The 15,473-nt window shown below is 51.1% G+C and overlaps 6 protein-coding genes and 1 non-coding gene across 7 annotated transcripts; 3 read left to right on the top strand and 4 right to left on the bottom strand.

Annotated features, from left to right (window-relative positions):
- Positions 1-16: 16 nt before the first annotated feature.
- On the bottom strand, positions 17-4,730 carry BDV17DRAFT_296216 (uncharacterized protein; the record flags this gene model as incomplete). The annotated part of the gene is made up of 5 exons (XM_073763243.1): positions 17-3,097; positions 3,144-4,103; positions 4,155-4,439; positions 4,492-4,542; positions 4,596-4,730. 5 exons carry the CDS (start codon positions 4,728-4,730, stop codon positions 17-19), a joined length of 4,512 nt encoding a protein of 1,503 aa, XP_073610421.1.
- A 910-nt stretch (positions 4,731-5,640) lies between these two features.
- Positions 5,641-6,981, top strand: BDV17DRAFT_276597 (Fructosamine kinase-domain-containing protein). Its single transcript, XM_073759355.1, has 4 exons — positions 5,641-5,747; positions 5,797-5,915; positions 5,969-6,732; positions 6,804-6,981. The coding sequence occupies exons 1-4, from the start codon at positions 5,684-5,686 to the stop codon at positions 6,952-6,954; spliced, it is 1,098 nt and encodes a 365-aa protein (XP_073610420.1). The 5' UTR covers positions 5,641-5,683; the 3' UTR covers positions 6,955-6,981.
- A 246-nt stretch (positions 6,982-7,227) lies between these two features.
- On the bottom strand, positions 7,228-7,782 carry BDV17DRAFT_296214 (ribonuclease III domain-containing protein; the record flags this gene model as incomplete). The annotated part of the gene is made up of 2 exons (XM_073763242.1): positions 7,228-7,484; positions 7,551-7,782. The coding sequence occupies 2 exons, from the start codon at positions 7,780-7,782 to the stop codon at positions 7,228-7,230; spliced, it is 489 nt and encodes a 162-aa protein (XP_073610419.1).
- A 565-nt stretch (positions 7,783-8,347) lies between these two features.
- BDV17DRAFT_301670 (uncharacterized protein) lies at positions 8,348-9,926 on the bottom strand (the record flags this gene model as incomplete). Its single annotated transcript, XM_073764298.1, has 3 exons — positions 9,043-9,926; positions 8,810-8,974; positions 8,348-8,734 (listed from the first exon to the last, which is right to left on the bottom strand). Exons 1-3 carry the CDS (start codon positions 9,553-9,555, stop codon positions 8,348-8,350), a joined length of 1,065 nt encoding a protein of 354 aa, XP_073610418.1. The 5' UTR covers positions 9,556-9,926.
- A 754-nt stretch (positions 9,927-10,680) lies between these two features.
- BDV17DRAFT_t142 lies at positions 10,681-10,751 on the top strand. The gene has a single exon. It is a non-coding gene; the product is annotated as a tRNA-Gly (tRNA).
- A 199-nt stretch (positions 10,752-10,950) lies between these two features.
- On the top strand, positions 10,951-14,848 carry BDV17DRAFT_234731 (ankyrin repeat-containing domain protein). Its single transcript, XM_073755849.1, has 4 exons — positions 10,951-11,161; positions 11,242-11,547; positions 11,607-12,443; positions 12,490-14,848. Exons 1-4 carry the CDS (start codon positions 11,052-11,054, stop codon positions 14,645-14,647), a joined length of 3,411 nt encoding a protein of 1,136 aa, XP_073610417.1. The 5' UTR covers positions 10,951-11,051; the 3' UTR covers positions 14,648-14,848.
- Positions 14,849-14,936: 88 nt separating this feature from the next.
- BDV17DRAFT_296211 (uncharacterized protein) lies at positions 14,937-15,374 on the bottom strand (the record flags this gene model as incomplete). Its single annotated transcript, XM_073763241.1, has 2 exons — positions 14,937-15,127; positions 15,203-15,374. 2 exons carry the CDS (start codon positions 15,372-15,374, stop codon positions 14,937-14,939), a joined length of 363 nt encoding a protein of 120 aa, XP_073610416.1.
- Positions 15,375-15,473: the final 99 nt, after the last annotated feature.

Raw genomic sequence — 15,473 nt, 5'->3', positions numbered from 1 at the left:
TGTAGAAATAGGAAAATCACCCCAGTCCAGCCGCCGTGACAGCCGCAACCTCGCCATTCCTTGGACACAGCAAACTGCGTTCTTCCTTCCATATGGTGCACAAAGCAAGAGAGTCCTTGCCTATCCAGTCACCCGGGAGCATAAAAAGACTGCCAAAGGCATCTTTACGAACGGTTGGAGCAGGACGATCGATTGCTCTGGCCTTGCCGGCTGCTGTGCTCTTGGAGGAGGTTGGAAAGGACGATGATGAAGGCGGCAGTACTGGACGACTAGGCGATGGACTTGGCTTGTTAAGAAGTGTTTTCCAAGAGCAGATAGCAAAGGTCCTAGAGAGGAATATGAGGCGATCGTGGGTGAGGAAAGCCAGCACACTGGCAATATGAGAAGTCACCTCCTCGGGCAGCGGAACCGGTGTCAACCTGAGTGTGGTGTCCAATGTGCTGACGTCCGCTGTACCAAGTGAGGACCTGGCGTAGGGAGCGAATGATGCCGTGGTGAATGAGAAGATGTACTTTTTACCCTTCAGTGTCTTCCCTAGAGAGATCTGAACCAGAATGTGGCGTTTATCGGGGGTTGCGAGAACGCGGTCGATAATTCTGGGCTGACTCGAGGGATCCTCCGACGTGGGTGACGGTGGTTCCTCGTTGATAGGCAACGTAACTTGATAACTCCGTATATTCGTCAAAGCCCAGTCCCAAACGGAGACTGATGTTGGTTCAAATGCAATGAGAGTGCCGTCTTGCGGATGAACAATCCATTTGCGTGTATCCGACTGCCATTCGACATTCTCAGTCACAATGGACTGATCTATGGATATTATACAAGCCATTGTCAAAGACGACACAAGGAGATGACTAGCGCCTGGCTGGAACAGGAGCTGCACAATGGGGCCTGTCATCCTCTTCATTGACATCTTGAGCACCATTTCTGCCATTACAGGATCTACTCCATGGCTCTGAAGAGTAATGGCGATGACAGTGACATACTTGCTTGAATCCGAGAAGCAAATATACCGTCCATCGGAGCTCCAGGCCAGCTGTTCAATTCCATGGATGCCCCTCGAGACGAGATCGGGGAGCCTTCCACGTTTGATATCGTGAAGCTGCACGGCCCCATATTCTGTGCCAACGCAGTAGAGGCGCCCGCCTGGAGAGGCAGCGATGGCTGTTACGGAGTCGACTCTCCTGGCGATTGTGGTAGACGGTGCAGAGATGACACCTAAGCTTGTGGAGTCAGCGTCACTATCAGGCGACTTGTCCAAACGCTCAGCGTAACGCATCAATGCGTTAGGCTCCCAGGCATTTCCGTATGAGCCCCGAATATCATAGAAGCGATGAAGACTAGGCCCAAAGGCCAATCCGAGGACTGGGTCTTGCGAAGGAAGCTGGAATAGCGGCTGAAACTCTGACGTTGTAAAGACTTTGACTGTTCCTCGCACGTCACCAGTCGCAAATAGATGGCCGTCTCTGCTCAGTGCAAGTCTGTGGGCATCTACTTGTATCTCCTCTGGATTCCCTTCGTACGGGTTCCATTTGAAGACGACGCCTTCGTGGTAGAGCCCTAGGATCTCAGGTACATGTGGATGCCACATCACCTCTAGGATTTCGCCTCGAGCAAGTTCCTCTCGCGCGCGCCAGCAGTGGTTGATGAGCTCAGGTCCTTCAACCTCCCACGCGGAGAGGGGATGTCCTCGATAAGCCACAGCTACCAAACTTCCATCGTTGCTAAGCGCCATGTCGCTAGCTGAGTTTAGGAAATGACCATCGAGCTCATTTTCCTCCAGCTCCGCCACAAGCTGCCAGGTAGGTGCCGGCTCCTTCAGGTTCAGCGACCGGATGGCGCGATCTTCAAAGCCCACAATGAGGGTGTCGTTGTTATTTGTAAAGAGAATGGCAAGGGGTCGGGGTCGGGATTCGAGATTGCGGACAGCCAAAGTACATCGTCCAGTTGAGATTTCCCAGATTTTGGTTGTCTTGTATCCGTATGTCACCAGCTGTGTTCCGGCACTGTTCAAGGCCATTCGATACATATTCTCGCCATGCCGGATTGGACTAGAGTTCACCTCTTCAAAGTCTGATGAGTAGTATAAAAACACTTCTCCTTTTGAGGTCGAGACCGCAACTTTCTTCCCTTCGGCCAGGACGGACGAGGCAGAGCCGCCAAATGATAGACGAGCAATGGAGTCATCCCAGTCCGGATTCGAAAGCCCGGATACCTTGAGAGCGCCAGTCTCTGACTTCCCAAACTGCTGAAAGATGGCCGAGTTTGTGGGACAGAATGGAGGAATGGTCTTGTAGATTGCTTCTGGGTTGCGACGCAGGTTGTTACCGAACTTTCCCAGGATCTTGACAAAGTCAATCGCCCATTGATCCATCATCTGCCGGTCAGCTAGTTGATTTGGTGTTGCGTTGGCCTGAATATTGGAAGCAGTGAATCTTGAAAGGTGCTTGGAAGCTCTGACAAGGATGCGCAGGTGCCGAGTCACGGCAAGGACGTGAATCCATGTCAGCACCCAACTTCCGGCCAGAAATTTCTTGACGACCTTGACAACAGACTGTGAGTTTGCAGGGACTAAAGCCATGTGAGATGACCAGGAAGAAGCGCTATAGTCAACAAACTCGGGCATTTGGTGTCGGTGGAGGTTCCCTCGAAGGCCAGTGACCATCAGGCAATTCATGCAACTCAAGAACATCTGTTCATGAGCGGCATCGCGATCAATATCTACCGGGCGTTCCACATCACCGAGCAAGTACTCGCGCGCGGAATGGTGAATCATTCCAACATTGCCACTGTTATCGAGGACCACAAACCCACCACACAGGTCCACAATTGACTTCTCCAGGCTTAACATGTCAGGGAAGTCTCCGGCTAGGGCTTGGGATAGTTCGGCGAGACTCAAGATGCGAAAGGAACAAGCGACGCATTGAAGAATTTTGCGAGCCAGATACCGGGCAGTAGAAGACGGGTTGTTGGCGATAGACAGGGCCATCCGGTCATACAGTGCCTCCATGCCAGGAGGGAATTCTTGCAAAGCTTCGGTCACTTCTGTGAGGGTGTAGCATGTATTCAGCTTCTCCACAGCCAGTCGTACCCACTTCTGGGTGGTCAGCACGGTGCAAGTAATTACTTTAGAGAGTTCATACCAAAAAGTTGTCTTGCGCCCCAGCCACGATCCGCTGCACAATACTGTCTCTGAATTCAGCGCTACCGCTCATGCTGAGTTCCTGCTCTATATGAGCGTATAAGTCCTCCACATGGCCCTCGATCTTGACCTCGCCTTGATGGATTGATTGTGGAAGTTTCGCCAGGGCCGTTGTGATCTCAGTTGTCGCGCGGCCGAGAAGAAGAACGCGAATAGGGATCGACGAATGCTGAATATCTGAGAGAAGCTTGATCGTTGATCGAACATCATCAGCCTCGTCCAAGCCGTCAATTACCCAATATATTGGGTCCATATCTTCCAGCTTGAACAAAACAGACTTGAACAAGCGCTCCCAAATTGTTCGAGAGTCCGCTGATCCAAACTCAACTGCTTCATTGGCTAGCTCGCCGATCTGAAGACCAAACTCGGGAATATGTTGAGTAACCTGATAAGCAATGGAGCGCAACAGTAGACTCAGCGTCCGCTTCTTGCGATCAGCGAACCTGATAAAGAAGTACTGGCAGCGGACGCCCTGTTTTACTAGATAGTCGATGATAAAGGACGCGAGAACCGACTTCCCTGTGGCGGCACCTCCATGAACAAACAAAACAGAGGGCCTGGAAGAGTGCAGCCATTGGGTAAACGCGATGTCCGTTAAAATCCAGCTGCTTGTCCCCATAGTCCATTGGTCTTGAAAGAAGATGTAGTCGCTGTCGGGAAGTTGTGGGATACCAAGCGCACTTTTCAGGTCACTGGGTCTTCTCTCACTGACGGCAGTCTTTGCCTTGGAACGGGTTGTGGAAATGATCTTGCTGACAATAGACTTGAGAGCGTTGCGCACTGAAATGTAATTCGGATCACGGTTATTGTCGTACTTACAGACCCCATGATGGTCGGCATCTAAAGGGTTGGATATCTCTCCGGGATAGCCTAGGATCGACGAGTCTTTCTCGAGTATCATCTGCAAGCATCAGCAAGAATACTCTCCTTCCGCTTTTTGGTACTAGCTCACCACGCGAGCACCTTTGATTGATGTGGGCTGGGTTTCGTAAAAGGAAACAATGTCTAGCCTGGGAGCAATGTGTCGAAATTGCTCATTCAGCTTCTGGAGAGTGAAATGGTCGGTTGAAAGCTCAGAGATGTAAAGCTTAGAGTTGCTCAGCCAGGTGGCCTCCAAGACACGATTCAGAATGTCGGCCAGATTGGAACCTCTGTGCGGAGTTGCGAGGAAGATGATGGCTGAGATGGCCTTGACGATATGCTCGTATAACGGGTCATTCTGGCCTTGCATGTATGCCTGTCATTGTAAGCAAAGCGTGAAGCCTCAATGGGGGTGCAGTTGCTCAGACTTCTTTGACAATAAGTCCCCCCATACTATGGACCACAAAAAGTAGAGGGACCTGCATATCCAATCAGCAACGTTTTCCGTCCTCTTCCTGGGTCTGGAACTCACTGCCCCAATGTTAAGATTTCCCGATTGTTGATCGACGGCATATCTAAGGTGGAAGAGCAGGGTCTTTGCAAAATCGAGAACTGCAGTGCTAGTATTGCCCTTCTTCTGAAACTTCGCATTGTACCCGAAGCTCATGATCCGTGCTAGGCAAAGGTCCGGCTCGAGCGGCAGAAACTTGTAAGGCCAAAAGAGTTCAGGATCGTGGTTCTTAGACCAAGTCCATCGACTTGTTCCTCCAAGCCCGTGAACGAAGACGATGTCGGCCTTGTGGCCATTATTAGGAGCGTAAATTACGTTCAGGCCCAGTGGGTTGGATTCCGATTCATGTTGGCCTTTCTTCGGCGACGCAAGACTTGGTTGTGAGTGCGCCCGTGAAGGGGGTACTCTTGGGTCCCCATCTTCTTCTTGGGTCTGTTTGAGAAGAGAAAGTGAAGCGTTGTCCTGGCTGCTCTTCCGCCGCAGACTCAGCCGTTTGGAGAACTGAAGAGTGTTAGACGCATGTGCCAGAAGCGCTGAGTTTAAACGAAGAGATTGTCACCATGGCCTCAAGAAGAGAAACCAGCCTCAAATGGACTCAGACACAGACGCAGGAGCTGAGAGAAAGAAATGGCGGGGGTGGTTTCACGCCGAGGCAGAAATTGCGGGTGCGATGCACCCCCACCCTTAAAAAGGCCGACGGCGATGCGGCTGAGAAAAGGAAACATCATTTATCATCGCAGTCGGTCGACAGATTACGAGTTCGTAATCTCAGGGATTACGTGATGAAGCGCGCAGGCGGCAATCAAGCTAGAAACCTATAGGGGTCCTGCAATATGGGCTTAGCAGGGAGCCCTGGCCAATCTCCTTGCCCTAACCCCGCTCCGAAGGATGTCAGCATCAGCAGCAACCCAGTCATTTGAAATGCAAGAAAGCCATTTCTGCAGCTCGATGAGGTTGTCCGAGTGGTGCCGATAGAAGTATGCTGGTGCGTTATCACATTTATGCACAATGTCCTGTCATGGTATCCCTGAGGCTCAACAATAAAAGGGAGGGGCTAGTGCTCATGCCCACTTGGTCTCTCCAGAACTCGCTCCATCAACTGCTTAACAATGTCTGATGACTGGTTGACCGAGATCAGGGGGAACTTTCCCCTCCATAAAGCTGTCACTGAAGGTATGCACCTTCCCTTGCTAGGGCAGACTACATGCTCATGTGAAAGCAGTGATGCCAAGCGGCACAGAGGTTGTCTCATGCGAGTCCTCTGGAGTGTCTGCCTGGACTAAAACTGCAAAGATCACCGTCAGATTGCCTGATGGAAGCCCAAAGCGATATTTTCTCAAGGTATCATCCTCGTCCACTCGTCATTCTTTATAATTACTCATTACTATGACAAGGTTGCCTCCGGAAGAGGGGCACAAGCCTTGGTCAAAGGTGAATACCATTCAGCATCCGCCATCGAGGCCGTGGTAAGCGACTTCGTCCCACACCCAGTGGGATACGGAGAGTACCACAATGGAGAGTCCCAAGTCTACTTCTTTCTAGGTGACTTTCACGATATGGATCTTCGAACGCCTCCCGACCCCGAATCATTCGCCGAGAAAGTGGCTGAGCTCCATCTGAATGGCAAGTCGCCAACCGGGAAATTCGGCTTTCCAGTCACAACAGTATGCGGTGTTTTTGAGCGCACAGTCAAATGGGAATCAAGCTGGGCAAAGTGCTACGCGAACCTGCTAAGCGATGTCATCAGATACGACAAGGAGACAAATGGGCTCTGGCCAGAGTTTGACGCCGCCTGCAGGCAGACTGTCAATTTCGTGATTCCCCGGTTATTGGGGGCCCTGCAGTCCGAAGGACGCTCTATTGACCCTGTCCTAATTCACGGCGATCTGTGGGAACAGAATATTGGTCTTGATATGGAGTCTGGCCACTCTCTGGCCTTTGACTCTGGAAGTGTCTATGCGCATAACGAGCTGGAGTTCGGGACCTGGAGATGCTCTTGGGCTTATTACTTCAACCTGCCCGCTTACCAGATGTTCTACAGGCGGTACATTCAGCCCTCAGAGCCCGCCAGCGAGTGGGATGATAGAAACCGCCTCTACAGCCTTCATATTTATCTGAATGACTCTGCCGGTCACCCGGGCAGTCTCTCAAGAAAGACGTGAGTACACCTAACCAGCTCTCGGGCCTGACTATGAGATGAAAGTACAGCTCGGCTAATGACTACTCCAGCGCCTACAATGACATGTTATTCCTGTGCGAGAAGTACGCGCCGCTGGATACGCTTGAGAAATATGACCCCGCCAAAGACATCAGTTTGACCGGTGCTTTTGTCCAGCATGAGACACACACCCTGAAGCTAACACAGGCCAACGCAATCTAGCCAAGAAGGTCTCTGTTTATTACCAACTTGGAATCTCGTTGACATCAGATCCTGGCTATGCATCCATAACAGTATGTCGATAAACTGTGCTAAGCTGCCTACAGTACAATCAATCTTAAACCGTCTGTCCAGCCTTTCAGGACTATATCCCATTATCAAATATGCATAGAAGCTTAAACAAAAACCGCATCTACACTATGATCACCTCAACCCAACTCAACAAGCACCACCCCTCTCCCTTTCACTCCCACTCCCACCCCTTTTTTTACACCCCTACACCCCGTCCCCGTTGTCCTCCGGCCACCCCAACCCAAGCACCTCAACAACCCTCCTAAGCGCCTGAAAGTCCATCCCCTGGTCCTTAAAATACGCACCCACAACCGCCTCCATCGTATTCGCCATCGTCCCCTCAGAAACAACGTGCCCCTGAGACGGATTGTTCCGAATATACCTGTTTAACCCCAGCGCGACGCCGCGCTTCGCGAGGGATTTGTTGCTGACGATTTCATCGACGATTACTTTGATTTCACCTAGATAATTCTAGTTAAATACTGTCATTATCTTATCATGTTAGGAGAAATGGTGAGGTTACATACCCCGACTAAACCCCCTCTCAAATCCCTCATCGCGCAGTAAGAGCTCTAGTGCGCTGTCGCCGATGTGTGCTAACCCTTTATTCCCGTCGATGCTTGTGGCGCCTAGGGCTCCCGGGGCTGTGAGGGCTTGGAGGAGGAGTGTTTCGTCGTTGAAGGGAAGGTTGAAGTGGTTTTGGAAGGATAAGGCGAGATTGGTTGCGGTGGTTCTCGCGTGAGCGATTAGGCTGGGCATTTTGGAGGGTGGCTCGGTTTGGTAGTGACTGGGGTTGATAGGAGGAGTATTCTTGAGAAGATGAAGCTTGAAGAATATGGAAATGGAGTTTGAAGAATGGTGGACGGAGGATAGAGGAGGGAGAAGGACGATGGATCCACTGTACTGTTGTTGGGGGCTTTATAGGGCTTTTATGGTGGAGGTGGAGGTGGAGGTCTACATTGCGGCACGGGTGGGCTTATTTGATGTGTGCCTTAGTCTTGTATGAAAGGCTTTCAGCTGTGGCGCATTATGTTCAAAAGGAAAAATAAAGAAAAGTATCCGCAAAAGCTGTGCAAACTGAAGTGGTTTGTTGGTTCAATGAAGTCTAGATGAGGCTGAGCCTGTTGAGACTGAAAGGCATGTAAACGACTGGCGGAGGATGTCCGATGGAGACAACCAGCGCCAACTGATACAGTCCAGTACATATTTACCAACTAACAACCCAGCCTCCTCCATCTACCCCATAACAACTTATACTTTAATCACTCTATCTCAAAAGCAAACTACTCAAACAACGTCTCCCCCACAAAACGTCTCCTCCCCATCAACTTCCAGCTCCAAAACCCCCCGTCCACCTTAGATACCCAATCGACTGCGCCCCCGCAACATTATACCGAATTGTCGCCGTAAACTCCAGCTCCGTCCCATCCGGCAACTCAACATTAATCTTATAACCCCTTGGCGGGTCCGAGTTCATAAGAGGCGGGTACGTCGCGTTCTCGCCATATGGACGAACAGTAATTCCAGAACATTGCGCGGTCAGGATCTCCCCGTCGCGCGCGACGTATGCGGAGACGCAGTTCTGGGGTGTGACGTGGGATTGGGATTTGTGGGGGAGGTAGCCGAACCAGACGAGGTTGTAGGGGCCTGCGCGGCTGTGGCCCCAGTAGCAGGTTCCGACGTTGGGTTGAAAGTGGGAGTTGACCCAGTTCTGGATAAATTAGGAGATGGCGTTAGTCGGTAGGGATTGGGTGGAAGGGGATTTGGTAATCAATCAGCTGCTTGCCTTGTCGTGGTACCCTATCCCCGTAAAATCGAGGCGGCGGCCGCCTACGGAGAGATGCACTTCGGATGCGGCGTCCGGCACTGCATTTGCCCAGCCGATGTGTGGTGCCAGCTGCATGTCTTGTCCGGCTTCAGCTGGGCCGCATGGATAGTGTGGTGGTGCGAGCTAGATCAGATCTTTATCAGCATGGAGGACGCTTCATGGAGTTAACACGGCGGAAGATAAGCACTCACCGACTGAAGCGTGACAGTCCCCTCAACCTCCTCCGACTCCAACGCAATCTGATAATATCTCATATTAGGGCTCGCCAAGAACGACGCCTGCCCATCAAGCCCATCCCAAACACCGCTCGTCCCATCCCCGACAGTGCCAATACGCGCCTCAGTCCCATCAATAAGGACCCTCTCGCGCGTGCCATTATGCCAGATAACCACAAGCTCAGCCAGGGCTATACTAGTGTGCCCTTCATTCGCGTAGATCACGAGCGGCTCGAATCCAGATACGCCGGCGGTGTAGAATGTCGCGACGAACGAGGCCTTTTCTTCGTTATTGGGGGAGACTTGGACCGCGTCGAAGGACCACCAGTCCCAGGTTATGGTGTTTATGGGGGAGACTTTGGGGCTGTCGAAGCCTTCGGCGTCAGAGATCCATTGGGCTGTGGAAAGCTCGGGGACGATGGTTGTTGAGGTTGCTGCTAGGGCTGGGGCGAGGAATGTCCCGAGTAAAGGTGGGGATGTAAGTCTCATGGTTTGGGTGAGTGGACCACAGGACTTCAAGTTCAGATTCAAGGAGAAGTTGTCTTATAAAACTGGTAAGGCAACAGGTTCAAAAACTCCTGGTAGGTCTCTCCTAGGGTTAAGGTACGTTAAGTTTGTACTGCTCGGCCACCCATCTTCGACCAGCCCAACAACAAAGGCACCACTAACACGGAGTAACTCGCATATGACCCTCAGCCTTCAAGTCCCATCACCTCACCTGCAGACGAATTTGCCATTCGCCTTCAGCCTATCAATTGCGGCCATTGGCAACAAAGCGAAAAAAGAAAGCCCGGCCTCGGTCCGGGGTATATAGAAACACCGGCAACGATCCCTTCCAGGTGGCCGTTCATGAAGCCGGGTAGGAACACCTCAGGGCGCTCGCGCTTATTGTTGGCTACCTTTTATGTTTTGCCTCAACTTGGACCTGATTGGGGATGCATTGTGCATAATGTAAGAAAAAAGAGACAAAGCATCAAGGCGCCTCCCGAGCCCACAGGAACAATGGTGCCAAGGGGCCGGTTCTTTGTATTGTTGGAGCTTGTGGGGCCAATGGGGTGGGAGGTGTTATTCTTCGAAGTAGAATTTGGGATCCTTAGTGAAGCTTCGATGCTTTTGACTCAAACTGAGAGTTGGTGTTATCGATGGCTCGCGGCTAGCAGAGTTCGGTGAGGCTTATATTGACGAGTCGCGATATATTTAGTACGCGCTTCTTGAATTTTAGTCATGTAGAGCTTATACTATGAGTCTTGAATTACTGAACACTGCTGTCGTATGCCACAATATCGATATAACAAGCATCTGACAAAATTGATGAGGCGGAGGCTGAGGCAACACTCGGAAATATATATTTCCACCTCAAGCAGCAAGTGTGTGTTCGATACACAAGGGGCTGGATTGAAGCGATGTCGCCACGAATACGAGCAAACACTGCCCTATATTGAATATTAAGTACCAGAAGTATTAAAATCCCGCCTCATCCTTGAAATTCCAAGTCATAGACCGGAATGCCAAACAGGTATCGACGACTCGCGCGAAAGGAGAAATCCATAAGCAACTTGCTTTCAAGCTTAAAAAGCTTGTATATTTAGATAGTGAAGCATTGTTCAATAAGAAGCATCATTGGTCTAGTGGTAGAATTCATCGTTGCCATCGATGAGGCCCGTGTTCGATTCACGGATGATGCATTTCTTTTTTATTTTTCCATCGCCCTTCCCCGCCCAACCAAATTGACATCATTCATGAGTTGAGCTGATCTCCAGTTCTTGACTAGCCAGGGACAAGTCCATGTGAGCCTGATTCGCCCGCTCGTAAGTCGATCATGATGCGTTGGTGGCTCTGCGGCGCAAAGCCTCGTCAACAGCCTCGCATCCCCGTGATCTGCACAAAACCCCGCCATTCTTCTTTTCTGCCTTGCCAGGCAATTTATAAAGGATGCGTCAATCGAGTCTGCTACTTGGAACCATCTTTATTCCACATTAATCAGTATGAGCTTCGGCTTCGGCGTAGGCGATTTCCTCGCCGTGCTGAAACTAGCCGACAGGGCGCGAAAGCAGTTCGTCGATGCGCCGGGGCAGTTGTGGGCTGTTTCTGATGAGTTAGTACTTAGCTCACCTTACCTCACCTGTTCACGCCTTTCCATTGAATTGAGAGTAGAGTCCGCTAATCAGTTCCCAGTGTCAAGCGCTTATCAAATGTTCTACGTGACATCGAGGACAACGACCCAGCGGAATCTCTAAGTTTCGAGAAGCAGAGGATTTTGAATGAGATCTCCCAGGGTTGTCACGATGTTCTCTATGATCTGATCAACAGTCTCGCCAAGTACGAGGATATGCTGAATGATGATAGGTCGGCGAGTCTGAGGGAGGCTGGTCGGAGGGTATGGAAGAGGCTCACCTTTGACCAGCACGAAATTGACATGTTTCGGAGACGGATCCAAACGAATGTCAATACTTTTAACCTGTTCTTACAGTCTATCAATCAGTGAGCTTTCATCTCTGTGGTTTTGTGTCAATATGAGTTAAGAGTGCTAATTGTGGCAGCCAGCTGAGCCGCGAAACGAAAGACATCGTGACCGCCACTCTAGACGGTGTGAACGAGCTTGTTCAGCAACAGGATGGGGCGCGCAGGCGGGAGATCTTAAACTGGCTGGCACCAGCTACTCATGAATCCAAACAGGTTGATTTATTCGGTCGAGTGCAGCCGGGCACTGGGGCTTGGCTTCTAGAGTCCGACGAGTATCAGAGATGGATCGGCCAGGATGAGAAAACACCTCAGGATCAACGCACGCTCTTCTGTCCGGGTCTTCCAGGGGCGGGGAAAACGTTTCTTTCCTCGATCGTGGTCAACGAACTACAGAGGAGTGGGAACCCGCTTGCATTCTTCTACTGCAATTTCCGGGAGAAGACAACTCTCGTCGAGATTCTGGCGGTCTTGCTTCGACAACTCGCCCAGCAGCATGCGGTTCCCCCTAGCGCTTTGGAGACGATATATGAGAAGCACATGGAGAAAGGCACGACGCTTACTGTGGATGAAGGACTGGCCATTTTGGACTCCCTATTGGCTGTGTCCCCAAAGACGTTCGTCGTTCTGGATGCCCTAGACGAGTGCCAGCTTCCTAGTGGGCAGCGTAAGAAGTTTCTGACAGAGCTGTTTAGTCTGCAAAAGACCCGGAGTATAGGGCTATTCGCGACTTCGAGAGATCATCCAGACGTAGCTGGGCTTTTCGAAGGGAAGCGCAGTCTCCATATTCGCGCGAGTGCGGGAGACGTTGAACGCTTCCTCAACGGTGAATTGGGCCGCCTTCCTAGAGTAGTGCAGCACAGAGAAGATCTGCAGCGAGAGATTATCACTGCAATCACCGAGTCTATAGATGGAATGTGAGTCAACTCTTCAATGCACAGCGGATAGACGCCAATCGTGCAGGTTCCTCCTGGCCCGGCTGCATATCGACTCCATCCAGGGAAAGCGCTCAGTGAAACAAATTCGCGAAAGCCTAAAGAGCCTTCCGAGCGGCCTCGACGCAGCGTACGAAGACGCCTGGAGTCGAATCGAGAGTCAACTCCCGGATCAAGTGCAGACAGCAAAAGATGCTCTTTCGTGGGTTTCCTGCGCAGCGCGTCCCCTCACTCCGCTCGAACTCCAGCATGCACTTGCCATTGAAGACGACCTGTCTTTCCTCGATGGAGATAACCTTCCAGAAATTGAAGACTTGATTGTCGCGTGCGGCGGGCTTGTCACTGTCGATGAGCAAGAGAACGTCGTCAGACTGGTGCATTATACCACGCAGGAGTATTTTGAACGACATCAGGATCGTCTTTTGCCTGGTGCGAGATACGAGATTGGCAAGAATTGCACCAATTATCTTTGCTTCGACGAGTTCCAAAGCGGTACTTGCTGGAAGTTCGAGGATTACGACAAACGGCTTCGAGACTTTCCTCTATTTGAGTACGTAGCTGAGCACTGGGGGCATCATGTTCGTCAGCAGGAGGTTGAATTAGACCGCATCCTTGGCTTTTTGAGAAAGAAGGGAAACGTGAACGCCTGCTATCAGGCCATAATCCCCAGGGCAAAGTGGTGGTACACCGCTGACAACTGGTACGCGCTTTCAAGAGAATTCCAGAGTGAAGTCCGTGGCGTCCATCTTGCGGCATGCTTCGGACTTGTTGAAGCTTGCAGGGTCCTAATTGAGGAAGATGAGGACGGTCAAGTTGACTCCACAACTGATCTAAAACAGACACCACTCTGGCTTGCAGCACAGTACGGGTTCCCTGACCTTGTCCAAGACCTTCTAGGCAAAGGCGCCTTTATTGAGTCTAGGGAAACACGCAAGGGATGCACGCCTCTTTATGCTGCTGTACAGAGAGGCCACGAGGGCGTGTTCCATATTCTTGCCAACGCCGGCGCTGATATAGAGGCCCGATCGGAATTAGGCAATACACCTCTGGGGATTGCAGCAGAGCTCGGACTGGAGAGCATGGCAAAGCTTCTCTTGGAGCGAGGCGTAGATCCGAATGCCATCATCCATGACAACGTGACCGCACTGCGAAGGGCCGCGATGGGTGGGCACGGAGCTATGTTCAAACTGCTTTTAGGAGCCGTTGGCCCAGAACAAGCGAGGGCCAGCCGACGCGAATTGTTGAATGATGCTGCAATAGGTGGTAACGGTTCTATTGTACAACTCCTGTTGAAAGTTGATGACTTTCCACCTGACGAGAAGGCCGCCTGTGCCCAGTATGCCCTGCGAGCTGCCGTGACACGCGCACGCGAAGAGACGTGCCGGATCCTGCTCGCCGTGGACGGAGTCAACGTAGAAGGTAAATATGAAGATGATGGTATTCCATTACTCTCCATGGCTTTGAATGCATCGGAGAAGAGCACGGCTATCATCAAACTCCTGCTTGAGGAGTACGGGGCCAATCCAAACGCCCTAGACAGCAAAGGCCGAACACCGTTATCGCACGCAGTCTGCGTCGACTTGTGGCGCTGTTTTAATTACGAGCAAGCCGGGGAGATTGTTCAGTTGCTCCTTGACATTAAAGCTGTGGACATCAACAGCACTTGCAACGAGGGCCGTACTCCGCTGCACTTTGCGGTTGGCTCATGTCAAAGAATAAGAACCAAAGAGGCAAGAGTCGTGAGGGAGACCGTCGTTCAGATTTTGCTTGAGAATGGTGCAAGAGTCGACACTAGAGACAATGACGGCGAGACTCCATTATCATACGCAGCAAAGGTGCACCTCCCAAGCATAGTAAAGATGCTTCTAGATAAGGGCGCCGACATCAATTGCAAAGACAAAGATGGACGGACTCCAATGTCGCATGCAGTCGATCCTACTTTCAAGCAATATGAGCATCCGTATTGTGATGTGAGGGAAAGAGCCAATCCCCTCACTCTCGGTGAGTACGCACCGCCATTTTGGGAAAAGAGAGTGAAGGACATGGTCCAGGTATTGCTTGACAATGGGGCAAATCCAGACTTGGAAGATGAGGAGGGCCTGACACCGCTGTCGAGGGCAGAAGCGCGTCTTCCTGGGCATGAAGTACTGCCTCTGCTGCAGGAAGCTGCAACCCAGCCTCGTTAACAGTTATGCTTTCTATAACTACCCGGAGGATTGTTTGTACTATCCACATAGGTAAATTGAGATCATTTCCATGCAACCAGCCATTTCTTTCCATCACCCTTGCGTTGTGGCTATCAGAAGCATGAACACACGGAGCAATGAAATGACATGACATTGATGCTCCTCTTGAAGATGATCAATCCACATCTCCACATAAAACGCACACATATACTACTACATACACAAAACAACCGAACTCATAGTCAAACAATCCGCTCCATTCCACTACATACCTACCCCCTTACTTAATTTAGTCTCTCAGCGCAGCCCAAGCCTGCAGCGCCCCCATGATCGCAACGACCACCCCATTCTGGTTAACACCCTTCTTAAAATACCACCCGGAGCTCCCCCACATAACAGCCGTCATAAGCACCGCAATGAACTTGTTAATCGGGTTCTTGAGTTGCTCGGGGGACTGGGACCAGTTGTAGTTGAGGAGGGCTGGCCGCCGTACATATCAATATTAGCGCTGACAGCGTTCAAGAGAAATTGGATTCATTTGAATTTATATCTTACCGTTAACAAGAAAAAATGCACTTCCCTGATACCACCCGATCCGGGCGCAGGCGTGGGCGTTGTCCGGGAGGGCGCGGAAGGCTGGCGAGGACTGCCAGTCTTTTGCGCCGAGAGTGTGGCCGAGTGAGATTAGGACCCAGGCAAAGCTGGTTGTTTGGAGGGCTGTTGGCATTGTGATCGCAGTTGGTGCTGGGGAATTGTATTTGTTGGATGGTAGGTGGGAAGTGAATTTTTGAGGTGAAGGTGAAGTTGTTCCAATCCTCCAACCGAA

This window comes from Aspergillus undulatus, assembly GCF_047715775.1.
Source record: "Aspergillus undulatus strain CBS 261.88 unplaced genomic scaffold BDV17scaffold_86, whole genome shotgun sequence".
NCBI classification, from domain to species: Eukaryota; Fungi; Ascomycota; class Eurotiomycetes; order Eurotiales; family Aspergillaceae; genus Aspergillus; species Aspergillus undulatus.
The sequence above is the reverse complement of the archived record's forward strand: the minus strand, read 5'-3'. Positions and strand labels throughout refer to the sequence as shown.